Source organism: Lonchura striata, chromosome Z (assembly GCF_046129695.1).
Source record: "Lonchura striata isolate bLonStr1 chromosome Z, bLonStr1.mat, whole genome shotgun sequence".
Taxonomy (NCBI): Eukaryota; Metazoa; Chordata; class Aves; order Passeriformes; family Estrildidae; genus Lonchura; species Lonchura striata.
Window position 1 is genome coordinate 46,786,668 of NC_134642.1, and position 23,421 is coordinate 46,810,088.

Genomic DNA, 23,421 nt, shown 5'->3' on the forward strand with positions numbered 1-23,421 from the left:
GAGAAGGCCACCAAGATTATCAGAGGGATGGTCCACTTCTGCTATGAGTAGAGGCTGAGAGAATTGGGACTGTTCAGCCTGGAAATAAGAAGGCGTCAGAATGACCTCACTGTGACCTCATTCCCTTTCTGTACCTAAGGGAACCTACAGGAAAGACGGGGCAAGAGCCTGGTGTGACAGGACAAGAGAGAATGGTTTCAAATTGGAAAAAGTAGGTTTAGATTAGATATAAGGAAAAAATTATTTCCAGTGAGGGTGGTGAGGCCCTGGCACAGGTTGCAGAGAGAATCTGTGGGGGCCACATCCCTGGCAGTCTCCAAGGTCAGGTTGGACAGGGTTTGGAACAGCTTGGGATACTGGAAGATGTTGCTGTCCATGGCAGAGTATTAGAACAAGACAACCTTCAAAACTTCTTCCAGCCCAAACCATTCTATGATCGTGTGAGTGTGTGATTGCAGAACCGAGTATCTGTGGGGCATACTGCAGGCTGTAGAGGCCCAAGGCAGTGGGATGTCTCACAGACCAGCTCCATAGCAGGTTTTCAGCATCACAGTGTGAAGCTGCAGCTTCACAGCAGCAGAGGAGGGCCAGGCCAGCTGGAGCAGCCACAGAGCCACACAAATGTTCTGTCAGTGGCAGGAATCAGTACTGATTCTCCACCCGTCGATCCCTGGTGCTGAACTTGGCTTTAGGATGTGATCAAAGAAGCTGAGGGGGACTGGAAACAGCAACCAGCAGAGCATTATGCAAGACAGGGAAGTGTTGTGGGTGGTCACCCAAAGGCATCCCTGGCCATATGGTCCTATACCATCACAAAATGCCACAGGTTCTTTTGGGTCAGACTTGTCCCTAGTTATGCCAAAAAACCACCTAGGTGTCTTTCCCACGCCACAGATAGCCTGGCTTCCCCAAGACGTGATTAATTTCTCCATCAGATCCTCTCTTGGTCTCCATGTGTTATCACAAATTTTGAGGCTTGCAAAGCACCTTTTAGACCTGGATTAGGTAGATTCAGGCATTAGCTATCTCCATGGCTTAGCTGAGCATAAGGCAACAAGGGTTGTCCAAGCTGGGAGCTTAGGTTGGCATGTGAGCATCTAGGGGCCATTTTGAGGACATTCGGCCTCAACCTGTGAAAGGAAAACTACCCAAAACTGGAACAAATCACCTGCTTTGCTGACACAGATGCGATGCATCGCTCATCTCAGAGCTTCTGATCTGATGTTGCTCTGAGCTGTCATCATCTGCTACAGCAACAGCATTTAAATGAAAGGAAGTACCATCAGGACAACAAAATGGTTTTTGGCTGGTGGGCAGCCTGACAGTGATCCCAGGTAAATCAGTTGTTCATAGCTCCAGACAGGAGCAACTGGAATTACTCAAGGCAGCAGGAACACGCTGATGAGCCTCACACAGGGGGCTGGCCCTCTCATCCCAACCAGCAGGCTGGGCACAGCAAAAGGTGTTTCCAGGCTGGCCTTGGGTCAAAAGTCTCTCTAGGGCTGGTAAGGACTGCATTGCCTCTGTAGACTTCCCTGAAAATCTTCCCTGGAGATATGAAAAAGCCAGACAAAATCCTTAGCAACATGTTCTAGGGACCCTGCCTGTGCAGGAGGATTCGACTAGATGATCTCTAGTGGTCCGTCCAACCTTAATTCTGGGATTTTGTGATTGTTTCCTGGGCTGAAGAAGGCAAGTGTTTGGACACGAAGGGTAAGCCATAAAAACATACAAGATCTGGTTAATTTCTCTTCCTGCAAAATCAAAGTATCTCAGTGGAGGAGGAGAATCCTTCTATGGTGTCATGACCCGTACAGATGATGGCGAATAAGGATTGTGGAGGATGCAGTTAGTGGCTCTGGAGCATGATAGGTACACTTCACATCCTCATTGTCTTTGCTGTGGATACGTCCCCAAAGCTTGGCTAATGAAAATGTCAGCTCTGCCCTTGTAGTGGGGAATGGAAACAAAAGCTGGAACATGGTATCAGGACTTGGTTTTAGTCACGGATTAGTCTCTGCTGTGGCAGACATTGCTATCCAAGCAAAAAGCAGATTAAATCCATGAACTCAATTTTCTTGAAGTATCTTATGGGCAATGTTTATGCTTGCTGGCGTCAATGCAAATGTGATCTAGGACCACACTTGTGCCTTGGAACAGAGGGAGAAGACTTTGTGCTAGCAAAGTAATCAGCAACAGACCTTCTGGGTGTCCACAACTCCTTGAAAGCTGGGGGCAGCCATGTGGGGGTCAGGCTCTGTTCCCCAGGAACAAGGGACAGGATGAGAGGAAATGGCCTTGAGCTTTCCCAGAAGAGGTTTAAGTTGAATATTGGGAAAAGATTATTCACAGAAAGTGGTCTGGCTTTGGAAAAGGCAATCAGGGAAGTGGTGGAGTCCCCACTTCTGAAGGTGTTCAATAGTCTTGTGAATGTGACATCTGCGGTCAAGGTTGAACGTGATGACTCTGGGTTAATGAACTTGCTGATCTTAGAGAACTTTTCCAACCTTAACAATCCTGTGATTCTCTGACACTGCTAATGTGTGAACCTTTGTGGAATTCAAAGGGATGAGTGCCTGCTTTTGATGATGACTGTGGTGAGAACAAGGATGGACAAGGATGCCCAGCTCATGTTTGCAGGGCATTTGTAAATACAGTGTACTGTATTTACCTTATGTAGATGAGACCAAAATGTGGGGTGGGAAAGCAATCCACACCAGGGCCCTTTGCATCTAGATGCAATGAGCAGGAGAATATAAACAAAAATAACTAATTTAAAAGTGTAATGCTTTGTTTTGAGCTGTTACTTGTTTGCCAGGGCTTTCTGAGGCTCCCCAGTACCCTGCTTAGTGAGGACTGGCGCTTTGTTTTGCAGACTGGCTTGGTTATGCCAGCAGTGTAATTGGATAACTGCTAATAAGCATAGGATTGCTGAAGTATTCCCCAAAGTCTTTGCTTTGCTGTAAAAATCCTCATCAGCAATTGGATTAGTTGAAGAGAATGAACAATTACTACGTAGGGTAATGTGTTATGTTAAGACAAATTGATGGGTTTTATTTAATCATATGGTCTCAGTCACATCTTGATGATGTTATTCCTATAAAGAGAAATGCATCACTGCATCAGTAGGTACTAGCAAAAAAATACTGAAAAATGCTTTATTTAATTAATCAATTCCTAAAGATAAAGCTAATTGATGTACCAAAACAAAATAAGTTGGGCTTTTTCTTTCTGATATGTTAGCTCTGTGTATCTTCCTGCACACATATTACAGATAAAGTGTAGTATTTGCATGTTCTGGACCTTGGAAAAGTAAGACTGAGTTCCTCTCAAGGACTGTATTTGCATGAGAGGCAAAATCCAAATAAAAAACATGGCCAGCTGATCTGTCCACCTGCACTCTAGTTCATCATGGCTCTGGCATCAATGGCCCTCCACACATTTAACTGACTAAAGGGTTCCCATGACTCAGTAAAAGCTGGAAACCACTGGCTGAGGTTACACCAGGCATTGAGAGACAAGAGAGTCACAGGAGATGATAGACAGGCTTTCTCTGCTTTACTTATGTGCTAGAGAATGTGTCCCAGGAAATGTGGGGGAGTCTTCCTGAGTTTCACTGTCTGGTATCGCCCCAAGATATTTTTGTCTGGAATACAGCTGAACCTCAGTGTGGTGGCACAGGTTGGTGTGTGTGTGCAGAAGGTTTAGCACTTTCACCTGCTCTCACACCTTGTCTCCAGGCCCTGTGAAAGCCTGGGGGTGCACAGTGGTTCACCCGTGACCTGCTGCAGCAGTTCTCCACTGAGAGAGCACATGGCCATCAGAGGCTGAGCAATTCACCACGAGTTCCCTGGAAAGTATCAAGCACTCACAGCAGCCAAGAAGCTTCTCCTCACAGTTCCCTTCAGCAATGGCCAGGGAAGTGCATAATCCCCATTTCATTACTCAGTCTTTACCTCTTTGTGGTGAATTTGGGCCAGGCTGTCAACAACAAATACAACCTGCAGTGGAACAGGGTATATGAATGGCTCTTTGGCCTGGGTTTGCAGCTCTGTCATTGAGGAGCAGCAGGTCTGATCCCACCACCTCTAGTTTTAATTAATATTATGGTCGAATCATGCTGTTATCTGACAGCAGGGGAAATTATCACCTCAGGAAGCACTGCTGTGGGTGGCACATATTGTGTAACCTGCTGTCTCTCAGAGGGGCACTGTGGAGTATTAGTTTGCATTTAAGAGGTGCTGTGTGTAATTATGCACAGTTTTGCAAACCATCCATTTCTGATAGGCTCTCTCCTGTTTCTCCTGCCGGCATCTGGCTTGCTCAGGACACCCTGAGCTGCTGTGGTGGACTGGCCCTGCCTGCTAGGGAGATGTGAGCAGAAGGGATCTGGGTGAAGAAGGCATGATGTACATGCTTGTGCTTTGGGATGAAATAATGTCTCTTGGTGCTGTTCTGGGAATGTTTTGTACCATTCACAAAGATTAAAATAGAAAGAGGAAGATGTGTTGTTCAAAACACTGTAAAAAGGCAGATGTCCCATCCTGGGGCTGATCCTCAGCAAAGAGGCATCTCTAATAACCTCACTTGAGTCCCATCCTTAGTTTCTGAATTGACTCTTTCCCCAGTTAAAGAGCCAAAAGTTTTGTATGATGCCTGTAAATGATCCAGGAATGTAGGAATTAACACATCGGACTGGGACAAGGGCTCGTCCAAGCAAGGATCTTGAGCAAAGTGCAAGCCAATGCCAGATGTTTTGCAAAACGCCTCCACTATGGATATCTTTCACACCTCATTTCTTCCTCATTGCCATCAGCTTCATGACTGATCTCATAGCAGTCCATGTTGTGTTTCCAGCAGCTGTTCTCTCCCTGCAACAAATACACAGGGCCTTCATCCCTGCTCTCAGAGGTGGAAGTTGTCTCACTCATGTCCTGCAGTAAGTGTAAGGCAATTTTTTAGAGCAGAGATTATTTTCTTGCCTATGAGACAGTTTTAGAGAGGTTAAAGAAATTACTTGCAGGAAAAGTCTGCAATTCAGGGAAAACATTTAAAATTTCTGTGAGATAATATCCAAAACCCAAATATTTTAGATGACAGGTTTTGTTGTTTATTTCCTTTTCTAGAGTGTTTGAGTCTCCATCACAGAATGATTAGGGTTAGAAAGGACTTTTAAAGGTCATCTAGTTCCACCCCACTGCCATGGGCAGGGACATTTCTCACTAGACAAAGTTGCTCCAAACCTCATCTAACCTGGCCTTGAACACTTCCAAGGAGGGCGCATCCACATCTTTTTTAGGCAATCTGTGCCAGGGGCCTCACCATCCTCAGCACAAAAAATGTCTTCTTCCTATCTAGGCTGAATCTCCTCTCTTTTTGTTTAAAGCCATCACTCCCTTTTTTATCTCCAAAGGCTCTATTAAGACTTTTGTTTTTTTTTTCTGTTTGAGACAGGAAAGCCAAAACAAGCTCAAAGCAGTTTCCATCAGTATACACTTCAACTTGGAGTCAAAATAGGATTTTGAACCAAAATCCATGTTTTGGCTCCAATGTTTTCTTGGATAAGAAATACCATCAGTCAAAACCAGCACTTTTTCTTGTAATCAGCTTTTAACTTGCTCTCTTTTACTTGTATTTTTAACAAACCTTCTGCAAGTGGAGAGTAACAGCCATTTGCCCAACCCTTTTCTTGGGTGGGTGACCACGGCGCTGGTCTGCCCTGCCCGCTGCCGGCCCCCGTGACCACTGTGCTCTTCTCTTCCAGGTGCTCCCTTTCAAAGGTCTCAGCATCCCCATGCTACCTCCTGCCGGCATTTCCACCTGGGTCCCCAGCCTCAGCTCTCCGCCGACTTTGCCCTGCCTCACGCGGTGCAGCCACAGCCGGGGCTGGCTCCCCATATGGCCCCCACGCACCAGCACAGCGGCGCCCTGCACCAGCCCCTGGCGCCGGTGCCCGCCCTGCCCTTCCAGGACGTTGCTGGGCCCTCCTTCCTACCTCAGGCGCTACACCAGCAATACCTCCTCCAGCAGCAGCTCCTTGAGGCACAGCACCGCCGGCTCATGCCCCATCCCAGGTAAGGGGATCCTGCTCTTCCCAAAGGATGTGGAGAAGCCATGTCAACCTCACGTCACCTGTGGAACCACAGCCGTGCTGGCGGGGTTGGGTTTTCTTCTCAAGCTCACCTGTGTGCACTGAAAATGCATCCACCAGAAGGGAGGCTGCAGAGCAGGCTGCACCTGAAGGTGTGCCCTTCCTGTGGGGATCCCTACTGTGCTCATCGGGTGCATCCCATTATTGTCGCTCCTAGGAGAATCATGGTGGTGTTGCCAGGGACCTTTTCTGTGTCTGCACACATGAGATGCATCCTCATGTCTGCTGTTTCAAAACCATATGAGATGCTCTGCCCGCCTGCCTCATCAGGTTATACACATGGAGGTTGTGCTGCTCAGGGTTTGGCAGGCTTTCCATCTCTGTGAGGGAATGATGCCACTGACCTGCAGCACACTCTGTCAAAGAGAGCATCCTAAATCCACACTGAGCTGACAAACACAGAGAGAATTGCTGTAACTCAGCAGAGATGGAAATGGATGCCTGGCCTTGTCTTGATTGTATTTCTCGAGAGAGGAATGATTTTTCTTGGAAACATATGGAAGCTATTTGTGGGTTGTACCCATGGATCAAGAATCAGAGGATGAGACTTTGCAATAATGCTTCATTTGGAAAGAATGCTATGGATAGAAAATTCTTTCTTTCCATGTCCTTTCTGTCTGAAAATTGTGTGTTTGTCTCATCATTTTTTTGTTATGTATAAACTGGATTTTAGGTGGATTTAATGATTAGCTAATAATTGGGTAGCAAGTATGTTCTGGTCTGAGAAACTGATGATACAAGTGTTTATTTCTTAGTCATAAGCTGAATTCAAATAAAAGAACAGAGCACAATTATATGCAGAATCTGCTTTGGTTAATGCTGTCAGTGTTGTATTTGGAAGTGGGCTGTAGTGTGGAAGAAGGCAGGAACCTCTTGCACAGTCCCAGTGCTTGTCCCCGAAAGATGCAACGAAGCAGGATATCAGTGCCCTTACAGGTGTAGGGCAGGCATAATGGGATCCCAGTAATGGGAATATGGGTTATGTCTTTGAGAGTGAAGCCTCTGAACTGAGGCTGCATGAAAAGTTATTTACCTGTCAGTCCTCTTGCTCCATTTGCCCTAATTTTTTCCTGAGGATTTCCTTTGTAATGGTTCCACTGGCAAGTGGTAACTTGTCGGGAAGGAAAGGGTAGGAGCCTGTCTGCAATGCAAATCCTGCTTGTGTATCCACCTTGTCTCTTGCCAAATGTGGACACTGATCCAGCAGTACACGCTCTTCCCTTTAGTAGTTCAAATAAGCAATAATCATGAGACTCAAATCCCTAGAAAAACCTTACTGTATTTTCTGGCACTATCTTTTCCCTGCCTGAAATGGCAGCAGAGCAGAGGGAGAAGGAGCTGGAACCCCGCCTGGCCTGTCCATCATCCAAAGAAATGTTGGCAAAAGCCACTGAGAGTAAATTCTGCTTTCAGTCACTCGTGAGTAATCTGGTTATGAATGAGGTTCCCCAGGAGTTTATGGACTATATGGGAGACAAGACAACCTGCAGCTTCTTTATGATGATGGATCATGGCTGGAGCAGGGGCACATTTTACTTTGTGTGTTGCTTATGGGGCTGGCTGCAGCAAAAAAGGAAATAGTGCAAACTGCACAAAGCTGCTGAGAAGTTGTTTGGTTTCCCCTTCTTTTCTGCATGTTGCCAGCAAATATCATCTCCTGCAAACTGAGCATATGTGGGTGCCACAGGGCCTGAGAGTGGATTGCTACATGATGGCTCTGAGGGAACAACAGCCCTGGGTTCCTCTTCCCATTATCCCTCACACCTGCTTGGAGTGCTTAGCTTTGGACACTTGTCCACAAGCCCAGCCTTTGGAGTTTTCCCATTGGTTTTTGGCAGGAATTCCAGTGCCCACTCATGTCTGACCCTCCCTGTTGCTGCTGTCCTCCCCGCAGGCGGGCCCAAGAGCGCATGTCTGTCCAGCCTCACCGCCTACACCCCAGCTTCGACTTCAGCCACCAACTGCAGACTCCACAACCCATGGGTCCCCAGCCCAGGTATTTGGCAGAGGGCACAGACTGGTAAGTGATCCTCATTTCACTGCTGCATCCAGTAAGGTGTTTAAAAAGTGTTGTGTGAGTTTTGAGGAATGCCATCAGGGATCAGGGCTTTGAAGAAAGCTAATGAGTCAGCTCAATGGTTACAGTGTGGGGAGTGGGAATGGGAAACACCACCTCTGAAAAATCTGTGAGAATGTGAAAGCTTCCTATATAAATGGATCTTTGAATAATTTAGATTGGAAAAACCTTCTAAGAACATGGAGATCAAGCATTCCCCAGCACAGCCAAGGCTACCACTGGCCCATGTCCTCAAGTGCCACATCCACATAGCTTTTAAATCCCTCCAGTAGTGGGGATTCCAGCATTGCCCTAGGCAGCTGTGCCAGGGCTGGACAGCTCCTTGGGTGAAGAAGTTTTTCCTAATAGGTAATCTAAACTTCCCCTGTCAGAACTTTAGGCCATTCCCTCACCTCCTGTCCCTGTTCCCTGGGAGCAGATTCTGCTCCCCTCCATCTGTCCTCTCCTGTCAGGGAGTCATGCAGAGCCAACAGGTCCTCACTGAGCCTCCTTTTCTCCAGGCTGAGCCCCTTTCCCAGCTCCCTGAGTTGCTCTTCATCAGACTTGTGCTCCAGAGCCTTCCCCAGCTCCATTGCCCCCCTTTAGGCACACTCCATTGTTGTTCATAACTTTTCACCTACAGATTTAGAGTGAAGCCAAGCATTAATTCTCCCAAGTTGCTTTTTGTGTTGTAGGGCACAGAGAGTGTTTTTTTCCCTGTTGAACACTGTCTGCCTGAACTAGACCTTTTGCTGTCCTTCAGGCACTCAAAACCCAGTGGCTGTAATATTTTCTGTGGTCCAAATTAGGGAGCACCATACTAACCTGCCATGCAGGGTGGTATGAATGGAGATTTGTTCATCATTCTCCAACTGTAGTGTTCAATACTCTGGAAAAGCTTTGCAGGAAATTGTTTATTTTATTTTCAGAGTAGGTTGAGAGCCCTTGAACAGTTAATAAAGTGTGGTAACATGGTCAAAATTTGAGAAAATTAAAACATTCTTCTAAGTAGTTGCTTGTAAGTTGGGCAAAGTCCATTCTGTGCACTGAATGGAAAAAATAGCATGTGAACTTGTAATTAAAGACAATCGCAATGTATTTGCACAAGAGGACTGGAATAAAATGGCACAGGAAGCCTTAATGATGGAATTTCCTAACATCTGAGCACTCCACTCTACAAATGAAAAGTCCTTTTAACCCAGGGTTGTTGCTTTTTTCCCTCCTTCAGTGCATAATACACCATCTAAAATACAACCACATCCTTCTGCAATTTTCTTCTCAGGTGTTCCCATTATTGGCACTCCTGTGGGCTGAATGTGGTCAGGATGACATTTTTCAGATTGGTTTGCAAAGAGGTTCATGTACCATCTGGATAGAGCAATTCTTTCTGCCTCTTTTTCAGCTCAGAGTGCTTAATTATGATCATTAGAAGTATCTGATAAAGCATCACTAAGTGCCTTCCCCCTCCCTCCTTTTCTCCCCTCTGTTGCTCCATAGCCTTACAAAACCCAAGGAGTGGGGTTGACAGAAACCATACACCGTGAGCATATGTTTGGGTGACTCACTTTCTCTTGGGACACACGTACTATTTTGCCCAGTGACAAGTATAAAAACTCCCCTCTAATGTGTTCTCTCTGGATGAGCAGCAACAACAGTGTTTTCTTGGAGCCTGTCAGTGGTGGGCACTGCCACAGGGGGTGGAAGTGGGGATGGAAGAATGATCTGAGGCTGTCTCAGACAGCCAACTCCATCTGAAGTTTTCTGGTGAAGAATAAACAAACTCCCATTTGGTTCCTTAAATCATCTTCTGCACACACAAGTAGTGATGACCATCCTGGTGTCTTGCCTATCTGGTGTCTTATCCTTCACTCCTTGGTTGTTGGCAGCCCATTTATCACAAGCATCACAGCTCCTAGACCTCGCACCCGAGCATCAAGATGCTGCACACTAGTTCCTGTAGCATGGGCTAAAAAGTGGTGGTTAGTTCCATTCTCCTTTAGAAGTGTGCTCTGCTTCTTCAGCCCCAAACCCTGGGAAAACACTGCTCTGTGCTGTGCTCTTCTTTGGACACACCTGTAGACCCAAAGCATCACTTCAGGAACCTCAGCATCTGATTTTAAGTCTAGAGATGCACAAACAGTTCAGCAGTCCTGTTACTGCAATTACCTGTGCAATTTAATCATAACCATTCACCTTTGAGAAATGTTTTCAGTCCTTGGTCTCAAAGCACTCAGTGAATTACTCATCTATTTCATAGACAGGGAATATGGGAAGGCAGAGAGGAAGTGGATCAAGGTCATGCAACAAGAAGGTGGCAGGGCTGGGAATGGAGCTAAAGCCTCTTGATTTCCAATTGAGACCTCCATCAACCTGGGAAAAACCTTAAGCAATTGGGTAAATATACAAAATTGGGACACAGGAGCCAGAAAGTGCCAAGACTAGATTCTCACCCCGGTTGTATTCCTGCCAGTTGCCTGCTGTGTTTCATCCTCTGCCAGTTTTTGTCTGTCTAGCACATGGCTAAAACTGGGCCAGCAAAGGTAGTCCCTCTCCTCAACTTAGAATCATAGAATTACAGAATATCCTGAGTTGGAAGCGACCCATGAGGATCATTGCATCCAGCTTGATGCAGGTATTAAGGAGTTCTGGGCACTGGTGCTGCTGCCTGGTGCATAGGCTGTTCTGGATGAAAGATTTCTGCATCTACTGTCCCTTCAGGTCCCCATCTTCTGGTTGGTGAAATCAGTTTCACAGCTGCTGGAGGACACATCTGGGCTGCTCCTAAGAAGGTGTGGTATGCCCTGCTGCTGTCCGCTGTGAAGGGGAGGAGAAGCTGGAGGCTGAAATGGGAAGCCTTGTGCCCTAATTAGCTTTTCTTTGGGAAATGTGAAGACAGTTGTTATTAGAGCAATGAATTTTGCAATGATGATAAAATGAATGATGTTCAAAGCACTCGCCTGCCGAGTGACTCTTAGGCTAGAGAAAATGGAGATCAGCTAATTGGATTAGAGATGGACATGCTGCATAGGCCCTCTCCCATTCCCTCCACATGGGAATGGGAGTAAGTGTAAGTGGTGGGATTGTAGCTTGTCTCTGTGTTGGATTGAGCAGAGCTGTGATGTTTGATGGTGTCTTGGTTATGACAAGTTTCGGGGATTGATCTGGGTTAGTTTTGTGGAGGATAACAGTGCTCAGATTCACCAAGTTGAGCACCATCTCTGCTCACCTGGGCCAGGCTGTGTTCAGGCAAGCATGACCATCAGGGATGTCTTGCTCCATTTTGGCCCTCTAGTTTTGTTTCCCCCTTTCCTCCAGCAGAGGAATGTCCTTATCCAGACATTTCTAAAAACCTTAAAATATTTTTTCCACATATCACAGTTCTGCAGTTCATGGAATCATAGAATTCCAGAAAGGTTTGTGTTGGATGAGACCTCAAAGATCATCTTGTTCCATCCCCCTGCCATGGTTAGGGACACCATCCACAATCCCACGTTGCTCCAAGCCCAGTCCAGCCTGGCCTTGGACACTTCCAAGGATAGGGCAGCCACAGCTTCTCTGACCAACGTGTGCTGGGGCCTCACCACCCTCACACCTCAAAACCTCACCACCCCTGAGGCTGGATTCAGGCAAGGCATAGTGTCCTTTGACTCCCCAAGTCCTGCCATGATCTGGGCTGGGAGACCTCTAAGGAGAGCACAAGAACATCAAAAAAGCCCACAGAGAGTGCCCATCTAGCTTCTAAAAGCTACTGGAAGCTTCTAAAAGCTACCATTTTTGAGTCCCTTGAGTAATTAACTGTATTCCTGCAAAACATTCAAGGCAAATTCTAATAGTTTGGAGCACTGGCAGCACAGTAGTCTGACCAGGTGCGAGCCTGGATACCCTTTCAAGCCACCAAAATGCTCTTATTCTGAAATTAGCAGGGTGCATCTGCACAGTTCTTGACCCCAAATAACTCAAATGCTACCTGGCATAGAAACAACCCCTCACTCCTTCATGGTGGCCTGGTGGGTGATTCCTCAAACTGTAAGAAACTCCCTTCTAAGCCATAGCACCTCCCCAGGCTGAGGAGCAGCCCAGAGCTCAGCAGGGGGGTTGCCCTGTGAGCATGGTCTGGTGTTCTTCAGTCCATGAGCACAAGCAGGCACTCAGAGCCACATCTCCCTCTGCTGCCCACAGGGACCTCAGCGTCGACGCGGGGCTGACTCACGCCCAGTTCCAGGTCCGGCCGGTACCCCAGCCCTATCAGCATTACTTGGCTACACCTCGGATGCACCACTTCCCCAGAAGCACATCCTCAACCCAGGTGGTAAGTGAAATGCTTTTACTGAGAAATATTTTATGCATTGTCTGCCAGAAAGCAGTCAAAATAAAGGCTGCTATCTTTCTATCACCTGTCTTCTGCAAATCCCACTTATCTCTGGCCGTGGGAGGGAGCGTGTGAAAAGATAATGTTGCGTCACTGCACTGGATTAGAGAAAGAAAAGAAAAGAAAAGCTCAGCTGTTTTGGGAGAATTTGGTCCATTGCTTGCAGCATCATCAAGCTGGTCTGCAAAACATAGGCAGGATGTGAGAGACTCAGCAGTTAATATTAATATTATTATTAACCCTGGAAGGAATTGTGGTTTCCCAGGACTTTTATGTATGCAGAAGGATTGGCAGTGGGTGACTGCCTTCCCTAGTGTCAGCCCCAAAGACCATCCCTCCTCAAGTCGTTGCTCTCTACACCAGTTTTGATGCTACCTGTAAAGGTCTGGCATGACCTCTTGCACAGGTGGAGGTGGGATTGATGAGAAGACTGGCTGACTGAGATAATTTTCTACCTGTTCTCCTACCAGGGTGCTGTATTTGCAGCTAAGTCACACCAAGCACCGCTAATCCTTAAAACATCCCCAGAAATCCCATGAGGGTGTTTCACCCTTGTGCTGTGTCAGACCCTGACACCTGTGTACTAAAGCTACCCCTAAAAAAAAAAAAAAAAAAAAATCAAAGGTTGGATGAACAGAAATTCACCCATTTAAATGAAATAAAATGTCATTGTAATCTAATCCATGTTGGGATCTTAGAACCACAGTATTATGAATGATACAGGAATTATTATAACAGATTTTGGAAGGAAGTACATGTTTGGAAGGAGTGCATGTTCTTACATATCATTTATAGGAAATGTATTAGATAAAGACTCTTTTTTTTGTTGTTATCAAAAGGCTTAAATCGGTGAAAGTGTCAATCTACTCTTTCAATTTGAATTTTTAAAGCATTAGATTTACATCAGGGCACACAAGGGTTTTCTGTAGGAAAGTATACAAGTAGCTTTATTTTTCTCCCTCACTTTTTTCAGGTTGTTCATGAAATCAGAAATTACCCTTACCCTCAGCTTCAGCTGCTTGCTCTTCAGGGACTGAACCCAAGCAGGCACACATCCGCTGTGCGGGAGAGCTATGAAGTATGTATCGGGAGACTGGAATTATTAATTTTTAAAGTGCTGTGATTTTATGTAAGCTCTGTTATAAAATTGTAAGACTGTTTTTTGTGGTGTGGTGGTTGCAATGAGTCTTTAATCAATTTTAGCAATAACTGAGAAATGATGGGGTTAAATTTAGTTAAAGATGGTTTACTCCAAACTTCCTGGATCTGGCTTGGGTTGACTCTGGCTCCTTTCATTGGTGAGCAAAGTGCTCCAGATCTATGGGGCTTTGTTTCCCAGTCTGTCAGATGAAACTCAAATCCCATCCTCATTTGTGAAATACTGGATGTCCAGCTCTTTGCCTTGAGCTCTTAGTTATTATCCCAAGTGCCAGGGATCAGATCTATCATTACAGCATGGCTGATTTGGGTTTGATGTCCATTTCCACTGAGGAGAGGACAGGAGGGAGCCTCGGTTGCCAGCAGGTATGGTTGTGTGGTGGGACCTGGTGTCTTGGGAGCAGTGGGGATAACACTTTCCTGATGTTCCTGTGCCGCAGGAACTGCTGCAGCTGGAGGACAGGCTGGGCAGCGTGAGCCGGGGAGCCGTCCAGAACACCATCGAAAGATTCACTTTCCCCCACAAGTACAAGAAGGTGAGTGCCCCAAAACACAGCACGGCTGCCAGCCCCTCTCAGTTGGCCAGAGGCTGTGGGCACGGAGCAGGCAGAAGGAAGGACTTTGGTGGGTCACAATCCTCAGGGCTGGCAAACTGGCACCATCAACCAAACCATGCCGTGCGACGGGGGAGGAACATAAAACCCAGCAGGGGTGCTTTAATATCTTGCGGGGCTCCCGGGGTGCGGAAGCGGTGGCATAGCTCAGCTGCCTGTTTCTCACTTCTAGGCTAGGAAGCTGCGGGCCAAATTTTCAAAAGGGTCTCAACCTTCTCCCACCCAGCGGGTGCAATTTCCCCCCTGTCCGCACCTGGTAAGAAAGAAAGTGCACACCACCAAGGGGGCTTCGTGCATGCAAACCCGCCCCGTTCTGCATGCAAGTAGCACTGTCCTGCACCCGCTGTGAGGGTGGTGGCGGCTCTGTGGCCTGGGGAACCTTGCTCTCCCCTGGCTTCACAAGGGGTGTCTCCTCTGTTGGAGCTGACCTCCCACCCATGAGAAGATGGGCTCATTTTTGGGTTGTGCTGAGTAGAAATTGGGAAGAATGCTTGTCTGGGTAGTAATTTCTAGTGTTGGTCACTCCTGGCTGGAGGGTAAGGATGTTGTATTGTCCACGTTTGAAGTGAGGTAACTCCTGCTGCACTTGTCTCTCATCCTATCTCCAGTGAACCCAGGAAAAGGATATGAATAAGAACGGATGTGTGGGGAAAGAGAAGAAGGGAGAGCTGACAGGTTAAGCACTGCCCTCTGGTGCCGCATGGGACTGAGCCAGTGGCCAAGCTGTCATGGGGCACAGTGGTTGTTCTTCCTGGCAGTGGTGGCACCATGAGGTTTGGGGTCTCCCCAAGGAGAAGCCTCCAGCAAAGGAGATCATGGGGCCATCCCCACTACAGGGAAGTGGTCCAGGGCTGTATTAGGGCAGCAAAGGACAGGCTGCTCACTGCCAACAGCCTCACTGCCACCAGCGTCAGGAGGAGACATGCCAACCTGCAGCATGTTGGTGGCACACTCATCTCACTGGCTGTTTTGGCTGGGCTGGCTTCCCTGAGCTGGAGGATCTGGCTCATAGATGGAGATATCATTATTTTTCTTCCTGCAACTGCTCAGGCTTGGGAGAGCATTAGAAGGGCAAGGTCTAACCAAATGTTTTTAATTTTGCTGCAGAGAAGACCACAGGAAGGCAAAGCTGAGCAGGATGATGGCGAGGAGTCAGATACCGATGAGAAATGCACAATCTGTCTGTCCATGCTTGAAGACGGAGAGGATGTCAGGTGAGATCCTTCCATCTCCTCCTCTGCCTCTTGATGCCATCTGAGTTGTGTTTATTTGGTTTAATGTAGCTGTGCACTGACGGGGTTGTCTCTGTTCTTGTCCTGAGAAATTCACCTGGGCTGTTGAAGGGTCTAGGAACCCAAATGCTTTTGTAGATGGACACTGGTATGGCCTGTAGGCAGGAAGCGCTCTGCAGCAGCTTTTATAGCGCTTCCTGGGTTTGGATCATCTGCTTCCAGGCTGTGCCAGCTGGCCAGGTGCTGAAGTGTCAGAGAGGGGTAGGTTAGACTGATCTCTGACAACCATCTAGAGCTTGGGGTCATCAATACCTGTGCCTGACAGATGACCAAAGTGTGATAAAAAGCAGTGTTGGTGTGAAGTCCAGGAGAGTTGGGCTTGTGTCCAAGACATAGCTACTTTATTGTAGGATAAGTAGGATTACTCTGCCCACATGGTCACAGAGAACCATCCCCAGTCAACAGAGCTCCAGTTGTCTCTAACAGACATTTCAGGATGTTCACTGGGTCAAATCTCTGCTTGTGACAGAAGATGGGGATAAGAAATTGCAAGGGGTTGAACTATCATGGCTGAAGGGACTGCAGAAGATAAGTACCCACGTCTGCTTCTCATCCTTAAATTGCCAAGAAAAGCCCTGATCCTTTCTCTGTCAGTTCTTGTGGTTCAAGGTTCCCCTGTACTGCAGGGGTGATATGTGATGATGGCAGAGGTGATGTGAGTGAAATGTGTGTGACCAGCTTCCCTGGGGACACCCATGTAGGAATGGTGTGGGCCCACCTGACTGCTAATGTGACACAACCCCAAAGAGCTAAGAGGCTTTGGAGTATAACCTTGCTCCTGAAAGGTTAAAAATTAGCTGCCAGCAAAATTAATAAGTGGAACAACTCAATTCAGGATGGTGTGGGGGCTTCTAATAGGCCAAGGAGGATGCTAATTCCAGCCCACTGCCATGTGGAACTGGCATGGCTAGGAAAGGCTGCAGGACTTTGGTGGTAATAGTGTCACCACAGCATGTTTCCCATGTTCAAAGCAGCCCCAGATGCTGTTCTTCAGCTCTTCTTGGTCCCTTGGACCTCCTCCATCCTAACAGCGGTGTTTTTCTCTCTACAGGCGGTTGCCCTGTATGCATCTCTTTCACCAAGTGTGCGTGGACCAGTGGCTGGCCACCAGCAAGAAGTGCCCGATCTGCAGGGTGGACATTGAAACACAGCTCGGCTCAGACAGCTGAAAAGACTAGCTGGACACACCATTTTCCTTACCAGGTCGTATGGCCATAAAACCTTGCAGCAAAATTTTTTGCCTTCTGAGCCATTTGATTGAGAGGGGAAGTCTGCAGGCATGGTAGTGAGGAGAAGGAGGAGGTGATATAATATCTAGCAGTAGGAGTTATTGCACATATACGCAGGATACAGGCCCAGTGAAAGGGAGCTGGCATTCCCGGAGCTCAGAGACCCCGTGCTGCAGAAGATTTTAGTGTTGAATATGAAGGAACTAGTTGTGATAGTCCGGCCTGTCAATCCTGCTTTTCATGGGGATTGTATATATACCTCTCAAATATGTAGAAACATGTTAGGGGTCCTTTAGCTATTTCTATGGATGGCAGCTGGAGCATGTTAGCTTAAGAAATGTTGTGTTTGATGCCCTACTCATCTTGTGGTAGACATGTTGCTGTTACCTAATTTGCACCAAATACTTTTTCATAGATTCCTTATTTTGGTGCCTGATTAATACATTGCAGAGAGGGAATAAAGAGGTCAAACATCCCCATCTTTGGGGTGGGGGAAAGAGGAGAAAAAGCAAAATCCTGTTTACAGTCAGAAGGGTTTGTGCTCTTTGCCTCAGCCGCGTGTGCTTCTTTCCCTTGCATTTACAGTGTGTTGCAAATCTAGAGAAGCTTAATAAAAATAAAAATTGGGGATAAAATGAACGAAGCAATAGGGAAAAGCTTCGTTCCTGCTTGTCTGCTGGTGCTGGACACTTTCTGTAGCGGCACAGTATTTGAGTAGATGCTGTTTCTTTGCTTTCTGTATTTTAACAAAGTAGCTTGTCATATCAAAATCCAAGGAAGTTCTGTCTATATGATTGCAATTGTCCGTGATGCTTTCTTCTGTGAGCTGTGTGGATGGTTGGCTTTGCCAGCACTGCTCCAAAATGATGGTTACAGGAGTCAGTGCCTACCGCTGTTCTTTGGGGTTTAACAACACTGGAGAGGTGCTGAGAGGTGCAAAATGCTGACTCTCCTTCCATTGCCAAAGCATCTCTTGATAAGGTGACAGAAGAAAACTCGATGTTTGCAAGACACTGCTGAGACCATGAGCCCTTGGGCGCGGGAGGGAAAGGCAGGGTGGAGGTGGGGCTGCTGCTTTTGGGAACCCAGCTGCTGGGCCATGACCTGCCCCAAAGCATATGCACCCGCGCCCACATGGGCTTGTGCGCATGCTTCAGGGCGTATCCACACAGAGTAAGCAGTGGTTGTTAAAATGCAACTTAATCACATTAACACTCAAAACTGAATTAAGAGGTAATACCCAATGGAGTGAGCTGTTGTGATCCATGCTCCCCCTGAAAAAAAAAAGACCTCAGCATGCCAACCACAGGGACTGGGCGGAAGATCCTTGGGAAAACCAACATTCACAACCAAAACCTGTAGTTTTCCTTTTTTTTTCTTTTTTTTCCCCCTTTAAGGGAGACAGGAGCTGCAGAGAAGCAGCAGGGGAATTAGAAACATAATCTATTGAAAATGCTGGTGTAGTGGGAATAATTTCTGTCTCCTCTAAGCACATGTTTCTCTGGAGAGAAATGCTCTCCCAAGTAGATTCAGTCATAAACTATTATCTGAGAAACTGCAAGATTCTCATGAGCTGTAACTGGGAAACACCAACCTCAGAGGCACACAGAGATTTCCTTTTTTCCCCAGTGAGAGAGGAGAGAGGAGGGAAGCCCCACATGAGGGTGCAGGAGCCTCTCTCATTCTGTGCCAAAGCAGGTGGGAGGGAATGGAAGGGGAAAAATGGTGACATATAGGGAAGACATAAGGCAGAAGTTCTTGGCTGTGAGGGTGGGGAGGCCCTGGCACAGGCTGCCCAGAGAGCTCTGGAAGTGTTTGAGGCCAGGCAAGATGGCATCTGGAGTGACCTGGTCTAGCAGAAGGTGTCCCTGCCCATTGCAGGGGTTTGGAACAAGATGAGATTTAAGGTCCCTCCCAACCCAAGCCATTCCATGACTTTATGACACATTTGCCGCCCAGCACAAGTGACGGCTTCCTGGGAAATGTGGTGGTCCCAGCCCTGATGTCCATGGGTCAAGGAGTGACCCATGGATACCTATGGATCTTGCTCCACCAGCATTGAAACAGCATTACAAATAATACTAATAATACTAATACCATGACAAGCAAAGCAAGGCTTTGGTAGTAAAATCCTCTGCACAGGTTTGGTCTGCCCAGGTGTGGCCTGTATGGGAGAAGCAGGGAGAATAACAGGGGGACTGATACCCCCACTGGGTGGGGAGGGAATGAGGAACACTTCTGGACCATGTGTTTTCTTTTAAAGACTATGAGAAAGTGTTACTATTTGCCTAATAAACAAGCACAGTTAAAAAATAAAATTGATCAAACTGACAAAAAACAAAACCAACCAAACAAAAAACAAACAAACCTTTGATGAAGAAAAGCACCAAACTCCCATGGTCTCGTGTGAGTGACTGATCCCAAGGTGCGTGCGAATTTACAGTGTCTGGAGTTGTATCAGTGTGTCAGGTTCCTTTGCGTTTAAATAATTTGTACAAGTAGGTTGCAAGTTAGGATGAGTTTAAAAACAAGACAAAACAAACATCATCAACAACAAAAATCTAGAAACAAAACATCAATAGTTTACAGGGTTTTGTGAGTTTAAATGCCTTATATTTAACAATCATAATTTATGACTAACTTGTAGATATTGTGGGTTCTAATTTAATTATTTTTATAGTTGTTTTTTGCATTTTTAATTATAATTTATTTATTTAGAAATTACTACTAATTTTTTTTATTACTCCTATTACCTCATTTTTGCATTGTTTCTGGGAATGGAATGCTTTGCATGCATTGGTACTTAAAATAAAATTAAACAGGGGATGTGGGGGGTAATGCTTATCTTGTCAAAAACAAAAACAAAAAAAAAAGGAGAAAAAAATCAGGATGTGTGATTACAAACTGTATTACTGTGGTGCTGTTACCTTGGATACATTCCATAAAAATGCAAACCTTTGATTCTGTATGCTGTGACATAGTGGAAAACTGCAATATAGTGACTATGTTTAGCACATATATATGAATATTATTTGCACTCATAATCAAACTTTGGTGATCCTTTCACTTGTGTCCTTGCACATTGAAGGCAGTTAACAATGCTCTGCATAAACAAAAATGTTTTGGTTGTTTCTTAGTACTGCCCTGTCCCTGACTCCTCTGGTGCTGCTGCTGCTGCTGCTGCTGCTGCTGCTGCTGCTTGTGTGACCCCCACAGCAAGGGGCAATGCATGCCTTTAGTGCAAGACTCTGCAAATTTTGTCAAAAGCCCAGGAAGAAAGTCCAGGTGTGGTGGCTCTGTAATTTTTGGCATCTATTAGTGTTTGGTTTGTCTCTTTTCACCCTCTGTTTGTGCACCCCACTGGGGTGAAGGAGGCAATAAGGTGAGCCTGAGCTTGGAGGCAACAGAACTGAGGGATTCGATGCAGTTTTTAGGGTTGACTTCTTTACTCAGAGGCTAGGAAGGCCCTGGCACAGGTTTCCCAGAGAAGCCGTGGCTGTCCCTGGGTCCCTGGAAGTGTCCAAGGCCAGGCTGGACAGGGCTTGGAGCAACCTGGGATAGTGGAAGGTGTCCTGGCCATGGCAGGGCATGGAACGAGATGAGCTTTAGGATCCCTCCCAGACCAATGATTCTGTGATCCTGTGACACCACGTCTAGCTGAGAGTGGCTGGGATGGACATGGGGTCCATTTTTCCACTTCTTCCTTGTTGGCTTCATTCTTCCTGTACAGGAGGGAACCTCACTTTTAATCCAGTGTAGAGCTGGGACCAGCCCCAGAGCCCTCCTGCCCCAAGAAGGGGGTCAGCCCCAAAATGACATGGCCAAGAATCCCCATCATGCCATGGCTGCTCTCGCTCTTGCCCTTTCCCCAAAGGCTCCTGAGTATTACGAGTTCCAGCTTTGACAGAAGGTTAGAGAACCTTTGATAACATTTTAAGCACTAAGCCATAACCATGCTTGGTCAGTGCAGACATTTAGCTGTGTATAGTCAGAAGTGGGGTTTGATGCATGTGCTCAGCCAGTAGCCATCCTCCCCAAAAAAGGCTTTGGATGAAATTCTCAGTTGGGTTAGAAAGGCACAAAATCACAGTACCTTAAGTTTTTCTCTCTGTCCCTTCAGGGTGCTGCGCTGCTTTGTTGACTTTGCCTTACCCCAGGTTTTAAACCTGTCTGTGTTTTTTACCTTGCTGCTCTGTAACACTTCTCCCCTGTAGCCTGGAGCTGTGATTTTGAGCTGTGTGGGGACAGGGGGGTTGGTTGCCTTCCCCCCTAAAGTCACTGTAAGAGGGATAAGCCAAACAAGGAGCGAGTAAACAAAACCCCCTCTCCTTTAATGACCTGGGCAGGTGAAAGGATCACCCACATTTTTGTATTCCTACTGCTGTTCTGTTGTGCTGTGCAACATTTTGCTACATAGACTATTTTATAGAAGAAAGCTAGAAAAATATTTATTATTAATATTAAAGCAATAGTGCATTGAAGAAATGGAAAGACATTAGAAATTGTGTAAATGCTTAGATTCACTTTTGGTGGACTTTTTGTACTTTATTTATAACTAATAAAACAAAACAGCATTGCTAACTATAAACCTGTGCCACAAAGAAGCCACCTGGCAGGGCAATCCTTTGGTCTTTATTTACTGCTACATTTTTCCTTTCTTTAGGTTGGAATAAATTCTCCTTTTACTGTTTGTGTCTTTGATGTGCAGAACCACTGCTGGAGTATAAAATGCTCTGCCCATCTGGTCTGCAGAGGCTGCTAGTGGCTGAGCTCCATGGCAGAGGTGAGGTGAGGCTCTCCACACTGGGCACATTGCTGTGTGTGATACCTTGTGGCACCAGTTTTGTCATTAGGTACCAAAACTGCTTTCTAGAATTTCAGAAAATTGCCTATTAAAGAGAGATTTCTCCTCTAAACACATTACACAGTGCCTGTAAGGTATCTCTAGCAAGTCCTGCAGGAGTATTAATAGGTTCTCCCACCCTCCTGGTGGAGAAGGATTTCCTTCTGCCTGGGTCTCTAGTTTAATAACTAAGGAAGGGGAAACTGACTGGAAGAAAAAAAAACCCAAAACCTTAAATCTAAAACAGGTACATTTGAGGATATTTTCAGTCCTTTTTGCTACCCATTGGAGAATCCAGTGGGTATCCTGCAAAATCCATTCTGTAGATCTGCCCGTGCTTTTATTTTCTCCCATAACAAATTATGCCAGTCTCTGCTCCTGCCCACTCATGATTCAGCTGCTCCTCCTGAAAAAGCTGAGACCAGTGCCCAGCTTTGACTGTGTGATTAGACTAAATCAGCCTTGGAGAAAAGTGGCTGCTGATCACAGGGATTTGGTTCCTGTAGCTGAAGGGAATTGCTGGCTCCTCCAGCATCCATCAAAAGCTGCATAAGGGATGAACTGTGTTCACACCACACAAAGCTTTTGCTACAGGAAGCTTTTAGAACCTCAGAAAACAGGTTAAAAATGACCCACTGGGGAAAAATTTCAGTTTCTCGCTGAGATCCTGCTGATGTCCTTCAAAAGGGTGATGCCACTGAGAGAGGTGCTGCAGATGGCAGTTGGGTTTGTTTTGAGCTGGAGCAGCAAAGGAGCCTCCACAATCTGATAATAGCCCTGCTGAGCACAGTGCCTGCCTGGGGAGGGAGAGGGGCTCTGCCCATCATGGCACAGCAGCACAGAGTGAGATGCAACATCTTTATTCACTGCCAGCATCTGCTCTCACAGCAGCTGCCCAGGGTCAGGAAGCTGAGTCCTTATCCAGTGTTCTGTGGTGTCTAAATCGGCAGCTGGCCCACAGGTTGCAGCTTAGAGCTGTACAACTCCATTAATATTATTTTTTTCCGTTTTTAGACATAAGGAAGGGGCAAAGAAAATGATATTTTCTACATACAGAATAAAAGATACTTCACATCGCTCAGTCATTCCCCCTTCATGAACCTAGGGTTCACGTAGGTATATGATGCTGCCAAAAATGCTTAGCAATTTCAATTAGCAATCTCTATTTCATAGGGATTTGCAAATAATTCTCTGTGTCCTGCACTAAGAGGCAACTGGTCCTTCAGCATGAAACACTGCTAAGTAGCCCTTGTTTATGCTTGTTTTCACTTGCAGCACCCAAGTGACTTAGTAAACCTAAATTTAGTAAACACAGAACTTCATCAGAGTCCAAAAATGGCGGAGAGCGCAAATACGAGACAGCCAGGTTTTGGAGACTCACACTGATGTGAGCTATCAATCGTGTCCTTTGCTCTTGCTTCTTATTTACATTGTTGTTTTAGGATGAAGGATTGTGCATTAAAATGCCACTAGCTAGGAAATAAAGTGGGGAAAAAAAGAAGGTAGAGGTTGGTGGTGGGAGCAGGAGCTTTTATCTTCCCAACCAGCTTTGGGTTGCTTGGCTTCTACAGGAAAAGATTGACTAAGCCCTGCAAAAGGCACAGGACTAGGAAAATTTTGTCTTTTCTCCTCCCTAGATCTCCAGTTGGCCAAGAATGTGTTGAATCAAGCAGCTTAACGCAAATCAGCCCTTGGAAAAACCCCACTCT

At 46.3% G+C, this 23,421-nt stretch overlaps 1 protein-coding gene across 1 annotated transcript in view; it reads left to right on the plus strand.

Moving 5' to 3' along the window:
• The window catches only part of ARK2C (arkadia (RNF111) C-terminal like ring finger ubiquitin ligase 2C), a 64,034-nt gene extending 42,577 nt beyond the window's left edge, over window positions 1-21,457 (plus strand). Inside the window, exons 2-8 of the mRNA XM_021538904.2 lie at window positions 5,765-6,074; window positions 8,046-8,171; window positions 12,387-12,516; window positions 13,550-13,654; window positions 14,175-14,270; window positions 15,456-15,562; window positions 16,692-21,457. Coding sequence (XP_021394579.1) covers window positions 5,765-6,074; window positions 8,046-8,171; window positions 12,387-12,516; window positions 13,550-13,654; window positions 14,175-14,270; window positions 15,456-15,562; window positions 16,692-16,809 — 992 coding nt within the window. The 3' untranslated portion in view covers window positions 16,810-21,457. The remainder of the gene's footprint in view (window positions 1-5,764; window positions 6,075-8,045; window positions 8,172-12,386; window positions 12,517-13,549; window positions 13,655-14,174; window positions 14,271-15,455; window positions 15,563-16,691) is intronic.
• Window positions 21,458-23,421: the final 1,964 nt, after the last annotated feature.